The 19,832-nt window shown below is 34.5% G+C and overlaps 1 protein-coding gene across 2 annotated transcripts; it reads left to right on the top strand.

The window, feature by feature from the left end:
* Positions 1-11,403: 11,403 nt before the first annotated feature.
* On the top strand, positions 11,404-19,735 carry LOC117326366. 2 transcript variants are annotated; one of them, XM_033883088.1, is made up of 7 exons: positions 11,404-11,505; positions 12,652-12,858; positions 15,767-16,012; positions 16,858-16,956; positions 17,655-17,750; positions 18,755-18,850; positions 19,270-19,720. In XM_033883088.1, exons 1-7 carry the CDS (start codon positions 11,427-11,429, stop codon positions 19,428-19,430), a joined length of 984 nt encoding a protein of 327 aa, XP_033738979.1. In that variant the 5' UTR covers positions 11,404-11,426; the 3' UTR covers positions 19,431-19,720. The 2 variants fall into 2 exon arrangements, with proteins under 2 accessions (XP_033738979.1, XP_033738980.1); XM_033883089.1 differs by lacking the exon at positions 17,655-17,750 and having other exon boundaries at positions 19,270-19,735.
* The last annotated feature ends 97 nt before the right edge of the window (positions 19,736-19,832 follow it).

Genomic DNA, 19,832 nt, shown 5'->3' on the forward strand with positions numbered 1-19,832 from the left:
ATAAAGCTGATTTTCTATTTTGTTACTATGGTTTCATTACATGTATATGCATTTCATGTTGTTTTTGGTTGTTTCATAAGACATATCTTGATTGTGTTGATATGGGTACCGTTAACAATGCTTCGTAACTGTCAAATTTCGGAAAATATTTATGTAAATTTCACGCAAAACGTAAGAAGTTAGTAAGTTCGTATCACAAAGGTATTCGTAACTGTTTTCGTTTCATACGCCAAATCATGCGTGCTTCCGGTAAAATATGCCGCTCTCCAAGTTGACAATAATAAAAAATGATACTATTTGGGTGAAAAGTGTCCAGCGATCATATATCTGTGTCCCGTGCACAGATAATGAACTTCATTCAGCTCTACAAAAACAACCGTGTTACTGAAAAAGGTCAAACTTTCTGTAAATGATTCCTATTTGATGATGTTCTTGAGGCGTAAAACAAACTATTATTCCATGACAATGAAATTTTATCCAGCATCACTTTTCGACATTTAAAACTTGAATTCTGTCTCACAACAATCACCCGTACAGAAGTAATATATTCAAAATAGTAATAGTTTGTGGTTGAGTACGACGTCATTTTCTGTTCAGTAGTACTTGCTTGTGTTTTATTTATATTGTTTTCGTAATTCATGACAGGGTGGATTTGGCGTTAGGTTACGATAGCTTTCTGTTTACGTAAGTTACGAGCGTTCTCAAATCACGAAGTTATGTAGAACGCTTAAAATCGATAATCTAGCTTTGTGAAACGGTAACCATGTTTATAATTTGTATAAATAAGTGTTTTATGTTTGTCTAAATTAATGTTTCGTTGGCATTTTTCTAGTTTATTGCTGATGCTGAAATCCCAAAAATATATATATTTCCCGTTATAATCAATCAGATCTCCGACACTCTGATTTTGAAACTGATCCTTTGATGAAGATGGATGATTACATTGTTCCCAGTGGGCACACAACGTCTGGAGAACGTTGCAGTTACGTCAGGATGCAACGTTGCATTTAGGTTGTAGTAATGTTGCAAATGAAAGTTTGGGAAACGTTTTCATACAACGTTCCCACAACGTTACTGAGTTACGATGTGGCAACGTTTTATTTACGTTGTATAGACGTTGTCACAACGTCGTATTATTTTAATTTCTACTATTGTTACCTATTATGTACAACAAAAACTCTAAGTTTTTTTAAACAGTATTTTAATGTCTTTATTTCCATGTATCCATGTGCTTGCACTCCTCCCATCACTCATAGCTCTGATGTCTCCAATTACCTCGGTGCATCCAGTTATCACCATTTAATCTGTAAATAGAAAAACAATCAAAACAATTATCATTGATATACCGTAAACTTTTCGGCAATATATCATAACGTGCTCGATTAACAAATATGCGTGAAACTAAACTTATGCCCGGTGATACCAAAAACGTACATCCGTTGTACGTACGTTAGTGAAGATAAATCATAACATGCCCGCGATCTGTTTGTAAATAAACACAAGTCAAAATCAAACGCAGTGTAATAAACAAAATACGAATCATATAGAACTTACCTTGAATTACTGATCTGTATTCGGGAAGAAAGTTGATTCCATATGTTATTTTGAAAGCAAATACATAATCCAGTATAGCAAGTCAACAGTCCGATTGAAATGTGTGTGTGTACGGCCCACGTGTGTTTGCAGAACAAAGAACCGGAAGTTAAAATTACCGCGGAAATATCAATACTCATTTTTCTTCTCTCTATCTATTTCTTTTCCAGAAAAAAAATTGCAACGGTTTCAACCCAAACATGATATTTTCATGCAGTTAAAACTGAAATTAAAGTCGTTTAAAAAAAATCTTTTTGAAATGAATGTGAATGTTTGTATTGCTCCCTGGCGGATATATATTGCAACATAAAGGGAGGTAACACCGATTTGTTATCGTAACCTTGTAAATTCGTTTGATCACATTTATTTGTATAAAAGGAGGTCTTACAGCAAAATTGGATCAGGAAAGGATCAATGATCGATATTATATCATTAGGGCACATTATAGGCGAAGTAGGTTGCTTTTAAACTAATCTAAACATATTCATTATTGACAAATAAAATTTTGAGCAAATTAGATAATTAAATTTATCTTTATCATGAAATTTGATGTTTTCGTTCGGTATGTCTTTGGCATTTGTGTAAACTTGCAACCCGTTTAAAATTAACAACAAATACACAAAGTTTGCATTAAAACCTTGTTACAACGTTGTTACAACGTCAAAAGCTAACGTTGCACTAACGTTTGACATAAAACGTTCTCACAACGTTGTAGGAAAGTCCCGGACGTTGTGACCTGAATATGACGTTTTCCGGACGTTCTCCGAACGTTTTGTGTCCACTGGGTTGAGGACAGAATATATTTGTATGTATTTAAAGCGTATGTAGCGGGCGTTTATTTGGTTTAATAAGAACTCCAATTTAAATATATGATTGTTTCAAAGAGAAACGACTCTAGCTATAATTATTTCCAACTAAAATGGTTAAGGCTTTGTATGCAACAACTTAACTCTAGATTATCATGCAAGATAGTGTAGGCTCTTTATGAAATAACTGAACTCAAATCATGCTCATAATCAGGTAAGTGAGTGTATGACCCGAATATGCTATAATGCCACACTAAGAAATTGGTTTAGAAAACGGAAACGTATATTCACGAACGATGTCCAAAAATAGCACAGAAAGAATGGTCTTAAGTACTATAATAAAAGTTATTTCATATCCAGTCCTGGCTTATCTACAAATCTACGTCGGTAGAGCACCTGTATATATGTTCAGTAAGGCTTTTCACAAATTAAAACATGAAACGATAATCAACATTATTTTTTTTTAAATACGCATGTTTTATGTGGTACAAAAACAATCAGAAATTGATACTGTAGGTCAAGGTCGTGTCGTATCAGTCACGATGATGTGTTATCAGCCAAATGTATCGGGTATATATGATATCCCATATGCTAAAATCCCGAATTCGAAGTGATACTTGAAAACTTAGTTACCCAGCTTGTAAATTATGTTTCCACGGCTTTGTGTGTGATGAAAACACATAACATAAGACAGGTCTGGTACAAGTTGTAATATTAATCCTGTGTATGCTGAACAACTTGGTATTTTGCAATATATGGTGACCAAAGAAAACTACGATAAAATAGATAAAAACATAATGTATATTATTGAAACTGTATAAAACATATTGTATATTATTGTAGCTGTATAAAACATAATGCATATTATTGTAGCTGTATAAAACATAATGTATATTATTGTAGCTGTATAAAACATAATGTATATTATTGTAGCTGTATGAAATAAAATGTTTATCATCTGCGTTGTACTTTTTGTTTTAATTTGCTTTTTACTTACACAGCGCGAGATATCAAGGTAAATATATACATGCTACCGTGAATCTGTAATTCAACCAGGAAATCTCAACAATTGCGTGTAAGTTGGATATTTTATTTTATTGCATTTTTGCCAGTTAAATATAGAAAATCAAACTAATAAAACATATTTTCACCGCAGCGATGAGCAGTGAAAAACATAAGATTTTGCAGTGAGAGGATAAGATTTTGATTTCTGACCAATCAGAGCGAACTCATCTCATTAAAACTTGCCGATTTTTCCAATCGAAGCGAAGATAGATCAAACTGGTTATTCTGCTGTATTTCTTAAATATTCAGACTAGTTTTTGACAAAATACTAACTTGACGTTAGCTATCTATGCACAGATTCTCCGCTAACATCAGAAAACTCTAAAATTGCGTTGATAAGTCCTTTCAAAATGGCGACGTCAAGTTGATGTGGAGTAACGTCACATGGAGATGACGTCATGACTTCCCGCACTTTTGGACACTTTTCATTTTTCGATGTTTTTAATTTTGTTTTCAAAATGCAATAAAAAGAAAATAAATGGGATTTTATGTTTCTCTCTTCTCTCGTATGACAGAATAATTCGATATTTATAATTTCGTGAAATGTATGTTATATTAAATGAGAAACAATTCAATATCTTCTATATACTGCATACAGTTTTCTACTCAAACAAGCACATTAGAGAGAGAGAGAGAGAGAGAGAGAGAGAGAGAGAGAGGAGAGGAGAGGAGGAGGAGAGGAGAGAGAGAGAGAGAGAGAGAGAGAGAGTCAAAGCTCTTATTAGATTTTTACCAAATTCGGTCAGAAACATCCATTGCAGAAGGGGATAGGATTTTGCATAAATGGTGACTCTGACCCCCAAGGGGCCAAATGGGCGGGGCCCAATTGGGGAAATAGAGGTAATTCCTTTAAATCGCTACTAGTCATAAAGTAATAAATGGATTGGAACCCAATTTGGTCAGAAACATCCTTGGGGGAAGGGAAACAGATTTTGCATAAATGGTGACTGACCCCCAAGGGGCCAAATGGGCGGGGCCCTGTAGGGGAAATAGAGGTAATTCCTTTAAATCGCTACTAGTCATAAAGTAATAAATGGATTGGAACCCAATTTGGTCAGAAACATCCTTGGGGGAAGGGAAACAGATTTTGCATAAATGGTGACTGACCCCCGAGGGGCCAAATGGGCGGGGCCCAGTAGGGGGAAAAGAGATATTTCTTTAAATCGCTACTAGTCATAAAGTAATAAATGGATTGGAACCCAATTTGGTCAGAAACATCCTTGGGGGAAGGAAAACAGATTTTGCATAAATGGTGACTGACCCCCGAGGGGCCAAATGGGCGGGGCCCAGTAGAGGAAATAGAGGTAATTCCTTTAAATCGCTACTAGTCATAAAGTAATAAATGGATTGGAACCCAATTTGGTCAGAAACATCCTTGGGGGAAGGGAAACAGATTTTGCATAAATGGTGACTGACCCCCGAGGGGCCAAATGGGCGGGGCCCAGTAGGGGAAAAAGAGATATTTCTTTAAATCGCTGGTGTCTGAGGAGAAGCTAAGCAGGCATCACAAGAAATAGGTACAAACAGGAATATATAAAATTAATTGATAAGTCTCAGGAACGTAATTGATAACCCCTGTTGCAAAATCAGTCAGTAAAGCGAGGACAAGAAGTGACACGCAAGTCAAAGTCATATATGTTTGTGGTGTTAATGATATGTTAACAGTCATAAGGAAGCGAATACAAAGTTTGTTTTAACGTATTAATAGTCTGTTGTTATACAATTTCCATAATATTTGCCTTCTATTTCAGATACGTACCCACCAGGCAAAGCTCTTCGCTGTATGGAACAGCTACACCAAAGGAGAGATGTCCAGCTACACCCTCCTCAAACGGTGTGCCATATTGTCACAGTGATTGTACCATATAAAGCGTGTAACCTGGTGATTTCACACCACTATATGACTATGCCGTATGACTTATTGCAATGGGTTCTCCTCTATTTTGGATTGTAAGTTATCATGTATCTGTAATGCTATTTTTAATGATACTGATGTACTGCATAATGTATTGTGTGATGTTTGTAATATTACATTTCTTAATTATTTATTAATTATTATAAAATATGTCTATGATTATGTAGTATGAGGTGTGCAAAGTGGTGTATTAAATCACTGTCCATATGTGTGTCACTATGTAAGGATGTGATAGTTAGCGTGAATGCATTATTTTTCGTTTCTTTCAATGTTATTTGTGAAGTATATTTCTTTACTTTTCATATTTGGAGGAAATAAAGAAAGAAAGAATTATTTACTTATATGTATGTTGTTATGATATTGTTATATGTGAATAAAATTAATGATGAAACTGAATCTTTATGAATTTGTTGTTGATTGATGCATTGTATTCCAATGCAGAAACTTTGGACAACAGTGAATTAGAAAATGGCAGATAAAGTATCTGTATCGTGTACATTATATTCGGTCATTTTATATTTTAATTTGATTAGATTTTCACTATTGATCAAAATACATGTGATATCAACGCATAGTCACCTAATCATGCCGATACTGAATGCTTTAGACATTACTGTAATCTGCCATTTTGTGATTGGTTAATGTTCATATACTGAAGTTAGAGTTGTCTCTGGATATATATGCAGCGTATTGAACGTCTGAAACGAGTCTCTTGATTCGGTGGAGCGGAAAACCAATATATAACTATATTTGTTTTTTATCAAAAAGATGTCAATTTTATTTGAATTATTTTTACTTTTAGGTACAACTCCGCCAACGTTGGGTACGAGTTCGCCAATTTTGGGTACGAGTTGGAAAGCGTACAAGTTAGCCATAATTCCTGAATACAACTACATAACTAAGATCTACACTATTGACTACAGGAATTCTGAATACAGCTATCTAAATATCTACACTATTGACAACAGGAATTCTGAATACAACAACCTAACTATCTACACTATCGACAACAGGAATTCTGAATACAACTACCTATCTACACTATTGACAACAGGAATTCTGAATATAACTACCTATCTACACTATTGACAACAGGAATTCTGAATACAACTACCTATCTTCACTATTGACAACAGGAATTCTGAATACAACTACCTTACGATCTACACTTTTGACAACAGGAATTCTGAATACAACTACCTAACTATCTACACTATTGACAACAGGAATTCTGAATACAACTACCTAACTAAGATCTACATTATTGACAACAGGGATTCTTAATACAACTACCAAACTATCTACACTATTGACAACAGGAATACTGAATACAACTACCTAAATATCTACACTATTGACAACAGGTATTCTGAATACAACTACCTAATTATCTACACTATTGACAACAGGAATACTGAAGACAACTACCTAACTATCTACACTATTAACAACAGGAATTCTGAATACAGCTACCTAACTATCTACACTATTGACAACAGGAATTCTGAATACAACTACAAAACTAAGTTCTACACTTAAGAATAATTATTCTTTGTTAGTATTAAGCTAAGTCTGATCCCTTTAATTAAATCTTGATACTCATATAACAAAATAGCTTCATATAACTGCAGTACTTCTAGTACTTTGATTTCACATGGATGCACGGTGAAGAATTACCTCCCTTCCTCTTCATGTAAAAATGAAATATTTAAGACAAATCTCTTTGTCTTTGTTCGTGTATGCTGACCACACTGTTCTTTTCTTGGAGTCAGCTTCCGTTCTACAGAAGTTGTTAGACTCTTTGAAATTATCAGGGCTAACTGTTTGGCCAGGACAGATCGAGTCGGTTAACTTGAAAAGAGAGGTACTTAACCGATCTGTCATGTTTGTTAATTAGATTCGTGTCTTTCTGCAGATGTCCAAGTTAGCAATATGTCACTTTACAGGTGTCGAATGTATCAAATGGGCCTACGTCGGGTAGATACCACCGATCTGACCTGTGTATAACATGTACAGTAGCGCTTTCGTAAACGCGGTAAATCATATAAGAGACACACGTGAGAAAGAATTATTTAACGAAGATCTTCGGGGTTGTTAATTTCTTGAAAACACATCAATAGTACATAATATTATCTATATACAAATTTTAAATATATTTGAATCCCCTAATGATTTTAGCATTACCTAGTAATAGATACCAATACGAACTGTTATTTATAATTAATTGTTAATGTCATATCAATCTAATTACAATCTAGATGGTCATTATCGTTAGTTCATGTAACGTAGTGATAATGACCATCTAGATTTTAATTAGATTGATGTCATATAGGTATGAATTATTGAATCTTAAATTTGATAAAATATACCCAAAACATAATCTGAATAATCTAAATAAACCAAAAATTATGTAATCATCGAAACCAAACGATTGCGATTTGTAACAATAGCTAAAATATTGAATCTTAAGTTCTGGTTTATGCTGGAGCTAGAATATTTGATGATATAAAGTATGTTGATAAAGTTGACAAATTGATCAGACAATGAATCAGAATGTGATTGTACATGTAGATATCTGTAGATTGGTCAGCTCGAGTAATTGACATAGATTTGAGTGTAACATTGGTGTGAAGTAATGTTCAATGATAAATGTTTTGTATATCATATACTGGTACATATAATTAAATATGCGTTGAGTATCTGGAATCTTTCCATTTGTATGTTAGTGAACTGTGGTAAGTAATTAAACCGGTCATCACCAGTAGTCGTTTTTATGTTTAGTTTTGGAAAAACAAATACAAAGAAATTGAATAACACGTGTTTGACATTTTTCTGAGACCAACCGATGCCTTACACAATAAATAACTACATAAATCGTAAATTTGATCATGATTATGTATTTATAACAATAGCTTGCGTCACACTCATTATGAGGTTGATATTACATACCGAAATTACAAAAAACAAAAAAACAAAACAAAAAAAAACAAATAAAAAAAAACAAACGTTGTTCATTTACGAGACTTCTTGGTCAGAACCCTAAAACACGATGACTGAGTGGTTAAGGAGTCCCGACACTGTATTACTTGCCCTCCACCTCTGGGTCGCGAGTTCGAAACCCACGTTGGGCAGTTTTCTGGTCCTGACCATAGGCCGGTGTTTTTTCTCCGAAAACTCTTGCTTTCCTCCATTTTCAAAAACCTTCCATGACCCCGGCAGCTGTTGATAGGAAGTTAAACAAAATAAACCAAACTCTCAAACACTGAAAGAGAGACTATATACGATGAGGTTTAAAGTAGGCGATCAGGATCCACTTAAATAACACAGAGATACTAGCCGGTGACGTCACTTCATGTGATGTAAACACGCCACCTAGCGGCCATCACCTGACTGACAAGATTGACAATAGCCAATGAAAATCACAGGTAACAAGTGAAACAGCTATCGCGTGTACGAGATTTAATCAGATCTTTATTACTGTTGCCATTATCTCATGGGGTGTTCAGTTTCCCGCAGTTTAAAGCGACTCAGTCTGTAGATTCGATACCAATTAAAGAATAATTTCTTCTTATAATTAATGGAATTGGTTTAAGAAATATCATTTTACGAATTTATATCATAAACATATTTGATACATATACGTTTACGAATTATAAAACACTGTTCACCTCAGCCAATGTTTCTAAAGGATGTTTCACGGACAAGTCCGACTCGGGTTATGTGGATGTGAAAGACAAGTCCGTGCACAGCGTTATCGAATTAGGATGTCATTATTTCGCAACTGATTCGAGATTTACAGCGGATAGTCGCAGACACTTTAGATATATCAATCAAAAATACAAGCGACTATTTTACACGTATGTTTCCTTAAGGTAAAAATTTCATTGTACATAAAACATGCATCGTTATCATAAGAGTAATATGAAATCATCTCATGCAGAACAGACACTTTCTGGAATTCTCCGTCCTAGCAAATGTGTATTCAAATCCGCCTTCTTAAAAAAAAATAAAAAAAGTAGAATAAATCAATAAATAAATAAAAAGTTTAAGTGAGAAACAAGTGTATAAAAGTGCTGATGAATGTGAATTTTCATAGTGTTTATCCTCGATGAAAACATTAACATAACCGGTATTTCAATACGCATTGGCATGTCGCCATACTTATCTTTATTATTATTAATGTTTCTCTGGTAACACTTTTTAATTTTAATGTGAACCATGTTTTTCATTTTGAACGTATAATGTAGATTGCCTACCAGTATCTGTGTAGCTTAACACAAATACAGCTCTATATCATACACAATGTTATCGCCGGAAGTAAACGTAATGATATTTCTCGCTTTCCTTATCATCAGGATCAAATAAATATGTTGTATTCATACAATTAATAGATGAAATATATACCCTGGTTATCATACCAAAAATGCAAAACAATAATTAATATTAATCAATCGTGTTAGCCCGGCTGGAAGTGCGAGTGTGTAACCTGACCACCCAAGTACTTGTACGTTACCAGTGTACCAGCCGACCACCCGTGTGTGTTGCTATCGTGCCACTTGACCAAACATTTTCAGTTTTTAAATAATAAAGCCAAATAAACAGTCGTCATTAGTTGAAATTCGGAGTCTGCAATGGACTAAAATCTCAAGTCCCTTAAATTTGTCAATATATCTCCACCCATTTCGTCATTGACTCAAATTTAACTACTTCATAAACTATGCGTCAAGACGACATAGCGACATGGTCTTCAATAGACAACATAACGACATGATCAGAAATAGACGTCACAAAGACATGTTTATCAATAGACGCAACAAAGAAATGGTCATAAGTAGACGTCACAAAGGCATGGTCATAAATAGTCGACATGAAGACATGTTAATAAATTAACGACACGAAGACATGGTCATGAATAGACGTCACAAAGACACGGTCATCAATAGACGTCACAAAGGCACGGTCATCAATAGACGACACAAAGACATGGTCATCAATAGACGACACAAAGACACGGTCATCAATAGACGACACAAAGACACGGTCATCAATAGACGTCACAAAGACACGGTCATCAATAGACGACACAAAGACACGGTCATCAATAGACGACACAAAGACATGGTCATCAATAGACGACACAAAGACACTTTCTCTCTTAAATTATGTAAATATGCCATCTTGCAAAATGCATGTTGTTAAATTTTCTATGGAATGATCTTATAAGTTTGATAATTTGTGCTCAATTTCCCTTATATATTCAAAGATACAAATATAATTTCTTTAATGTGTTAATTTACCCATCTTGCCTGCAGAGAAATTGAAAATGTTTGCGTTCAGAGGTACACTCTATACGGAAAGTACTCTATCCCCTGGTATGTAGAATGTTTCGATATGTCGAACAACTGACTGCTGACCATACATGCTTTCCAGAAATAATTATAAATGACGAACAATCGGTCCCTGTGTCACATACTCAATGCGGTAAAAGTGACGAAAAATAAAACAGATTCAGTCGCTAAAATGACAACAAGTATGAATATGCGAGTTCAATTGCCTCGGGCAAGACATTTTACCCTGATTGCACTGGATGGCATGCGACGGGCTCCCGTGTGTTGTTCTGTCAAGAAGTCACCAGTTAGCACAACAAGACCCTACTCAAATTCACCTTGACTGTTCATGAAAATGCTTTTCAGTAAAACAGAATATTATACTGTATATGTTGATCATCGTTAGATTTATGCACTCCTGATACAGCCAGCACTTCGTCAGACGAGAATACTAATTACATAAGTTTTCATGTGGATCGACATATTGTAGGCGCGTAAAGCCAGTACACATGCATTTAATATTTAACAGAGCGTTGTACACGGAACAGCGTGGTAAAAGGTTTACATAGCTAATGAGTTGAAGGCAGTGTCCCGGAACCTTTATGTGATTTTGTTTGTAAAATACACTTTGTGCAAACTCTTATTGAAAATGAAATACATGAATCTTAAATAATATACATTTAACTTCCTTGTTGATGTGGAGTCGTCATTAAACTGAGAATGGCGACGAGAAAGATTATTGTACGAAGACATTTGATCCTGATCTTGTTCTACATAGTTACTACTGTCAGATCTGAAAGTAAGTATTTTATATGCAAATTGAAACTAGTAAATACATAATAATGTACATGTAGATAGATAATACTAATATATGTGAAGTAGGTTATATAACTTCCTGATTGAAGAGGTCAGTAATGAGTGTTTCAGTATGTTGATGTTTTGTTGCGTAATAACCAACATTAATCACTTCCACGATTGCCAGTTCATTCATCACGTAGCTATTTAAACAATAATGACTGTTTTGGAATTTTGTTTGTATTGTTTTAGGCAAAATTAGTCTGTAGATCTCTCGATTTTTTTTTTTTTTTTTGAATTTTTTGTTATATTTTGATGTTGGTGATACTGTAGGAAGGGAATTTTTACATGATATTCTGGAACTCTTCACATGCTCCTTTCAATAATAACCATCATTCATGAAAAAATTTTTTTTGTGAAATACCACTATTGAAATATCGGTATAGCAGCAATATATTTGGTACTTGTCAATGTTTATATCGATTTGCGATTTTAGCTGTCGTACTATGAATCAAAATGATTCGTTGCATGTATATAGATGCATACTTGTATCATTTTCATATATGAACATGAATGTTCTCCAATGTATTTGTGAAGGTGTTCTATTTTAAGATTCCATGTTTTAACTTTACATGGTAGAACTATCTAACAATATTGTTTTGCATTTTATATGATATGTTAAGTTAACTAAAAATGAAAACTTAATTTTACAAAAATTGCAAAACAAGCAACTTAAATTAATCCCGCTTGTTGGCCCGGATGGAAACCGGAGTACCCGGGGAAACCCACTTGTTCGGGCAGATGACCCCATATTTTTTCACGTCCGGTCGGTGTTTCGAACCCAGGCCACCTAGGTGAAAGGCAAGTCTGTTAATACTGTGCCACCCGAACATCCATTACTGATGCGGCAAGTAATATACACCAACCCATGTGCATTCAGTTACCAAAACAGTCGTATATCGCCAATGTAATAAGGAGAGGACTTAAAGAGGAAATAAACATATGGAATAAAATTATCATATCGGAATTTCAGTTAAGGCGAGATTGATTATCATATATTTAAGGCAGGGAAAGTTAAAACGACTAGATATGTCAAAACCATCGTTAATTTCAATTCGTAACGTGTCAACTAATGCTTTATATATTACAGGTAACGTCGCCGTAAATAAAACAACAGAACAAAGTAGTGACCAGGGGAACGTTAAGTATGCAGCCAGTCATGTTGTGGATGACTGTTTAAGTACAGATTTAAGCAATGGTTGTTGCACACACACGGAAAGGGGTCACACAACGGCCTGGTGGCGTGTTGATCTGGGAGAGTTGATGACCATCATTAGGATCAAAATATACTACAGAGGTAAGTGTAGTGTATATACCAAAAATGTTTTGATCTTCGAATTAAGTTACTTCGATTAGATAAGCATCATTATTAAACTCATTTAAACAAAACATGATTCTATAAAGGTAACTTTATAAAAATGCTTTATTAGTATCACGAAGACATACCATAACGTTTGTTTTTCGAGAAATCTTCGTTCTCTATATAATCAGTGGCTTTAATAGCGAAACCGTCAATGTAACTCATTTCGATAATATGAGGCGGAAATATGGACACAAGTTATAAATTTGAGACCCTTAAAATTACCAGTAGAATGGACCAGGTGTTCCGGGACAGTAAGCTTCTTCTGCTTCATCGACGACACATCAAGGCTTATCACATATATATATATATTTAATACGTGTGGCTTCATATAGCACAGGACACAGAATATTTCCAATTTATATTATAATTCAAAACATAATAAACCTGCACTTCTCGACATATTGTGCTTTTAATAACTCCATCAATAGTCGAAATATGGCAGAAATCACGATAATGAAAACTCGGATATTTAAACATGTGCTAGAAGCTCTCAAGAGGTAAACCATTAACGATTGGGAAATCGAAATCACCCCACAATGTCATACAGCATAGTTGTTAGATGTCCTTGCCTGCTATGTTGTTTACTATATGATAAACAAAGATCGGTTAAGGAGCTGATGTTGTAGAGTATGTTGTGTTTTATTATATATAACACATTGAAAGTATCAATAAAAGAAACTGAAACGTATTTATTTTGAAGTAGAATTATCGAAGGGCGTATTTTATGGTGCTGTATCTAGCATTGGATTTGGAGTACTTTTTTGTTTTCGGAATTTGTTTCATTTTGACTTTTTCATACTTGCTGAAAATATTTTCAAGCAGGCAACATGAGAAGTTGACCATGATGCCCATATTATCTTTAATCTTATACACGTTTGTGCAAACTCTTCCGGAACGGCGTTACTTTTATTGGAGCTTTCTACCTACATTGAAAATAATTTGAAACTTCGAGTATATAATGTTTGCTTCTGGAAAACAAAAATATGGTTTCATTTAAGAGCCGAGCAAAAGAAATAAGGTATGAAATACTTATTACAACTGCCACACGAGGAATTAACTCTGAAATGCGTTTTGATTGGTTGACATGGTGACCTCTGACCGGGACTATATTTTCACCACGTGATTCAATACAGTTTGATTGACTACCACTTGAAGGGCGCCTAACGATGTCTTGGACATGATAATGCATAAGAAATAGTTCGCAGTTGCGTTTTTTTTATTCGTAAAAAGATATATAGATTTTTATCAATTTATTGCTTTGAAAGAATAAACCTACTTATATTTTTGCTGGGATTTGAAACCATTTGTTATATTTTCATACATTTGCGAATTTGTCAGTTTTCCATGTTAATAAGCGGCATTTCAAATTTGGTCATACCCTTACACCACACCTGATATTGTGAAAAGAAGAAAAGTTGACAAAAACAGGTCACTTCATTCTCAAACATATCGTTTTTATTGTGGTAGAAACAGGTTACACAAACTCGCGGTTGTTGTATTTGGTATTTTTTTCACTCTCGTTAGTTATTTTTCAAAAGTTGCAAAAAACACCCGTAATTTTGTAACTTTAAAAAAAAAAAAAGAACTAACGAGAGTAAAATAAATACTGCATAAAACAACTACTCATTGTGTAACCTCTATCTAATCAGCTGAGAAATAGAAGCTGGGATGTGAAACATATTCCAATAATGGATAAATATATCACTGACTTGTTCAGTAACGTAACTTTTAAATCTTAAATAGTCCACGTTCTACATAACCACTGTCATACAGTTTTTAAATTATCTAAGTCCCCAAGTAATATTCAAAATATGATTAATGGTAAGCTATATGTATAGGATAGATGAATTGTACGTCCTAGACCGTGTCGTGATGTGTCGATGACTTTCCCTACATTACTTCAGAAGTATAAATTTTGTATATTATATTTCTTTCCCCTTGTTCTAACCTCCTGGTTGTATGTTTTCTCACAATAACAATAACTCTTGCATAACCTGTACGTTTTCCTTCAAAACTCTTAAGTGTAAGTAGGGAACACCGACTCTCACACGTTGAATACCGTTTAAGATTCCAATTTTTTCAATTGATAGTCAGGACGTCAACCCACTTTACGTTAGATTCTAACTCAAGGCCTCTGAAGTAAACGCAACAGACTTTTTATCATACCTACTTTTATAGTAAGCAGGTTTGATTTAATAAAATTGACATGACATTTTAAAGACATATTCTACGACAAATATTTTCTCAAAATGTTTAAAAAGACATTTAGCAATCAAGAAAGTAGAATTTTAAGCAACAGTTTGTCAGAAGACAATCCGATTAGTCCATAATGCAGAACATGGAAGATCAAAATGTCACAGGAACAGCAATTTTAACAAAATACAGATAATGATCTGGAGTGAACGAATATGACTTGAATTTAATCGGTTTATTGTCATCTAAAACCGTTTTCGCTATTTTGGCTAATATCCACGCACTTTATTACTAGTTGACATAATTTCGTGATGAATTCCTTTATAACTTAATTTCTATTTCTCATACCAAGCATCTCTCAATGACCTCGGCACTGTAAGGGAACCAGTAACAATTTCCTATCAAAACGGATAATCAGCAGAGAATTGTCGATAGGAGCGTAATACATCGATTATCGAATATTATCAAATTTCTTTCTGTGAAGCTATTTTAATTTCTATTAGTAAACCCAAAAAACTTCAATAAAATTAAACCCAATTAACTTGTAAGGTTGGGTTTGATATCCTTCGACATTTTCATTGACATTTATCCTCATCCGTACCTATTAAAGTGAATATCTATCTGCTGATTTTTGTTGTTTTCTTTCAAGATAATTTTCAGCACAGATTGGCAGGATATCAGCTTTATGTATCCAATACCACCAACACACCAACAGACGGTGACCTGTGTTTTGTGGACACTAGTAGTACTAAAAACGCTGTACAGCTGGTGGTGACACACCAGTGCCCGTATGTAGGTCGGTATGTGACCGTGTACAACTATAGAAACAACCCAAAACCATACAGCTGGTACAGTGATTGGGCTATTCTGGAGTTGTGTGAGGTACAGGTGTTTGGTGAGTATGATTCTATTTATTAGTTGCTGAAATAAATGACTTGGTGACATGATGCTATGTAAATGCTTACCTTTCCCTTCATTTAATTGTTCTAAAATAAAACATTTTCCTCGTCCAAATCTGCTTTACATACACAGAAGGAACATGCATGAAACTGTCAAAGGTTTCGGGAAAATATAATTCTGTTTTCAGATAATATTGTTACGTATATATATATCTGATTGTACAATTACTTAAACATATTGAAATGTCATTTGGACTGATTCTGTAATGTTTTATACCCCTGTAAGAGAGAATGGGCAAAACAGTAGTAGGTTTACCTGCTATAATATATTTAGGTTTTAATGAATAAATGTGAAATTGTGTTAGACTTTCACTTTAATCAATATTTATCAGTATGATACAATGACAGAACCATTCTTCGCTGAAAAATTACAATACTTACTTATTAATTTAGATAATCTAATCAATGATTCCATAAAACAATGTAGCGCTAAGAGGCCATCAAATTTACTCTTGCATGACCTGAGAGGCTTCTATAATTCCAAATCATCTAACAGGTCATATGTGCGTCCACTTGTGTTTTCCTCCAAAATACGTGAATTTCCATTGATTATTTAACAACAAAGTCATTATTGTTTTCAAAATATAGTTGTTCCTTAACTGTACCTGATTAAAGATGTTATATAATGAGGCAGGATTACATTATACTACGTTTCTTATAGAAAAAAGTTTATCGGGATATTGTAGATTATGCTTAATTCGAAAATAATCCGATGGGGGAAAGGACATTAATTTGCGTGTCAATATATGTACTAACATACTTTCATTTGTCTTTCCAACAGGATGTCCGACAGGGAGATACGGTGACGGAAACTGTCAGAAACTCTGTCCAGTCGACTGTTATGGTGGTAACTGTAACTCCAAAACAGGTGCCTGTTTCTGTAAGTACCATTATATATACACATAAACAATATTAAAAGGAAAATATAGATACATTGTATAGTCATTGCGCTGCTGGGTGTCTTCGGCAGTATGGTTTAGTGAGGTAGCACTATAAATCAGCAAAGGTTCCGGCCTATCACAAGGAGACTTAACACGAACATACCGCAGCCTCCTTATCACAAGGAGACAAAACACGAACATACCGCAGCCTCCCAAAACACACATATGCACTCGCCACACGCATGCATGTCGCACGCACGGGAGGCTGTCCTTAAATGACCTTAGCTGTTAATAGGACGTTAAACAAAATAAACCAAACCAAACCAAAATAGTCATTGAGCAATACACAGAAAATGATGGGTTATATTGGATTACTTTGATTTCCGTCTTCATTTGAAATAAGTAACCATCAAGGATATAAACGATCTTCGAACACGCCCCATTTCATGTCACAGATATATTTTATTTGATCATGAATAAATGGAAAATTGATGTTGTAATTTAATAAAATTTTTCACAGCTTGCATTTTTATTTTAATGCATGACTGGATACTTACGATTATAGTATTTTTATATATGCCTAGACATAAAATCAATCGGTCAAGTTTTGAAATCCTATCGTGCCAAGAAATAATTCCTGTGCAGCAACCCACATCTTAAAATGGTAAAATGTATTTTAAATTTTCGTTCCTTTCAGATTGCTTTGCAGGAAAATTTGGCATCTACTGTAATTCGGATTGTCCTGCGAATTGTAAAGACAGTCTTTGTACGAAGGACGCTGGCACCTGTTTAGGTACAAGTCAGTTAAACATTACGCATGCGTGTCGATCTCTTACTTTTTAGCTCACTTGCCCGAAGGGCGTCAACTTTTTCATTTAAACAACTTCTTAACAATCAAAATGCCCAGGGTCTTGATAATAGGTCTGTAGCATGCTTGAGTAAAGGGCTACCAAGTTTGTTCAAATAAATGACATTGAACTTCTTTCAAGGTCACTGGGCCTAAATCCTTAAACAATGATTTTGCGATAGCCAAGAGTCACCGAGACCTGATATTAGGCCAATAGGCTGGAATGAAAGACTGGAAGCTTTATTGGCGACATGAATAAACACCTGATATTTGAATAAAGTGGTAATCAGCATAGTATCTGTAGAAATGACCTAAATCAACTTCAAAGTTGCTGTAGAGCCAGATGAGCGATACAGGCCCATTTGGTCTCTTGTTAAATTAACATTAGAACATACAAAAATGTACCGTTATGTCTATGAACATACCACTTACCAATTTCATCACCAAATACATGTACCATACCAATTTTTTTCCATGAACCTGTTGATCGTGGATCAGTCTACAATGCCTAACGCTGTAGTCTCTATTGCTATACTACTGATAATCTCGTAATATATGCAGCAAAGTTAATTTCTTTATATGTTTCAGTTACCTGCGTATCTGATCTGACTGTTATGATAAACGGGTTAATTAGAACACGGGATGGTTACGAGTCAGTCTGCAGGGTACGGATTCATGGAATGTGATCGGTGAAAAGTTTACAAATGTGATTTTTCAGCCAATCAGTTATTCAAACATTGAATGGACATGTTTGTATACATTAGAAGAAGATATAATAAGGGACGGATCCTATCTCTGTTTCTACTAAATGATTGGAAATATAAATTAACTACAGTCCATTATGTATGTATTTAATACTTATTTTTAGGGCGTTGGTAAGACTACGCCCACTCCTCGGCCAATAACATATATTATATATTACTAATCATTACTCCTTCTTCTATTATCAGATTGCGTTCCTCAGACGTACGGCGTTCAATGTGAATATGCTTGTTCTACGAATTGCCTGAATAGTCTATGTGAGAAAGTCAACGGTTACTGTTACGGTCAGTAACAGCTATTTATGATGTCTTTTTGCAATCGAGACAGTATTCAAAAGGTTAAGAATGTCATTAAGACGTATATCCGAGGTTCAATTTTAATAGCAATAATACTCTCATGGTAGTAGTGAAAGATCTAAAAAGATACATGCAATGATTTCATCTTCAAAACAATACTATTAGTATTGCAATCAATATGTGTTTAGCAGGAAACTCAAAAGGCGTCTAAATAACCATTAGTTATAGGGGACATTGGGTGTAGAAAATACACAGGGCACGTATAGATGAGTCACAGTTTATAATCTACGTCATGAATTGTCATATCTTCACATTTTTATTTAAATTATTTAGCTTGCTGTGCTAGTAAACAGTGAAATAATATCCGTTAAATTAATAATAATTTCGCAGTGCTCTTTTGTTTTCAGAATGCATTGCTGGACAATACGGATTCACATGTGATCAGAACTGTCATGTAAATTGTAAAGATATTTTGTGTGAAAGGTCTACGGGAAACTGTATAGGTAAGCAATATCTTTCCACCTTAATTTGGTGGTCAACAAGTGGCGCAGTGATTCTCTCGTTTTGACTGGTTGACTATTTCATGCGTAAAGAGCGGTTATTTCAAATAACCGCTAGAGAGCCAGAGCTGAGGACTATATCGGCAGACGTTTCTTTGAGTGTAACACAATCAGAAGCCTTGGCTAGCGAAGATGCTACATTGTGTGCGATCCATCTCATATATCCTATCATTGATCACCATCTAAGGCACATATAGTCACCAAATACACTTACATATACAAGAACGTTGCATAACTGCTACACATATCACCGCTCATTTCACAATAATATTGATTGCAGTTATTAATATAATTTTTAAAATCGATACCCGGTAAAAAGATTATGCCGACCCATTTTACCATTTCAGAACTTTTCTGTGTTGTTGAATACCTCAACACAACAGTAACTAGTGAAAGTGATAGCAAATTTC

This window comes from Pecten maximus, chromosome 4, assembly GCF_902652985.1.
Source record: "Pecten maximus chromosome 4, xPecMax1.1, whole genome shotgun sequence".
Taxonomy (NCBI): Eukaryota; Metazoa; Mollusca; class Bivalvia; order Pectinida; family Pectinidae; genus Pecten; species Pecten maximus.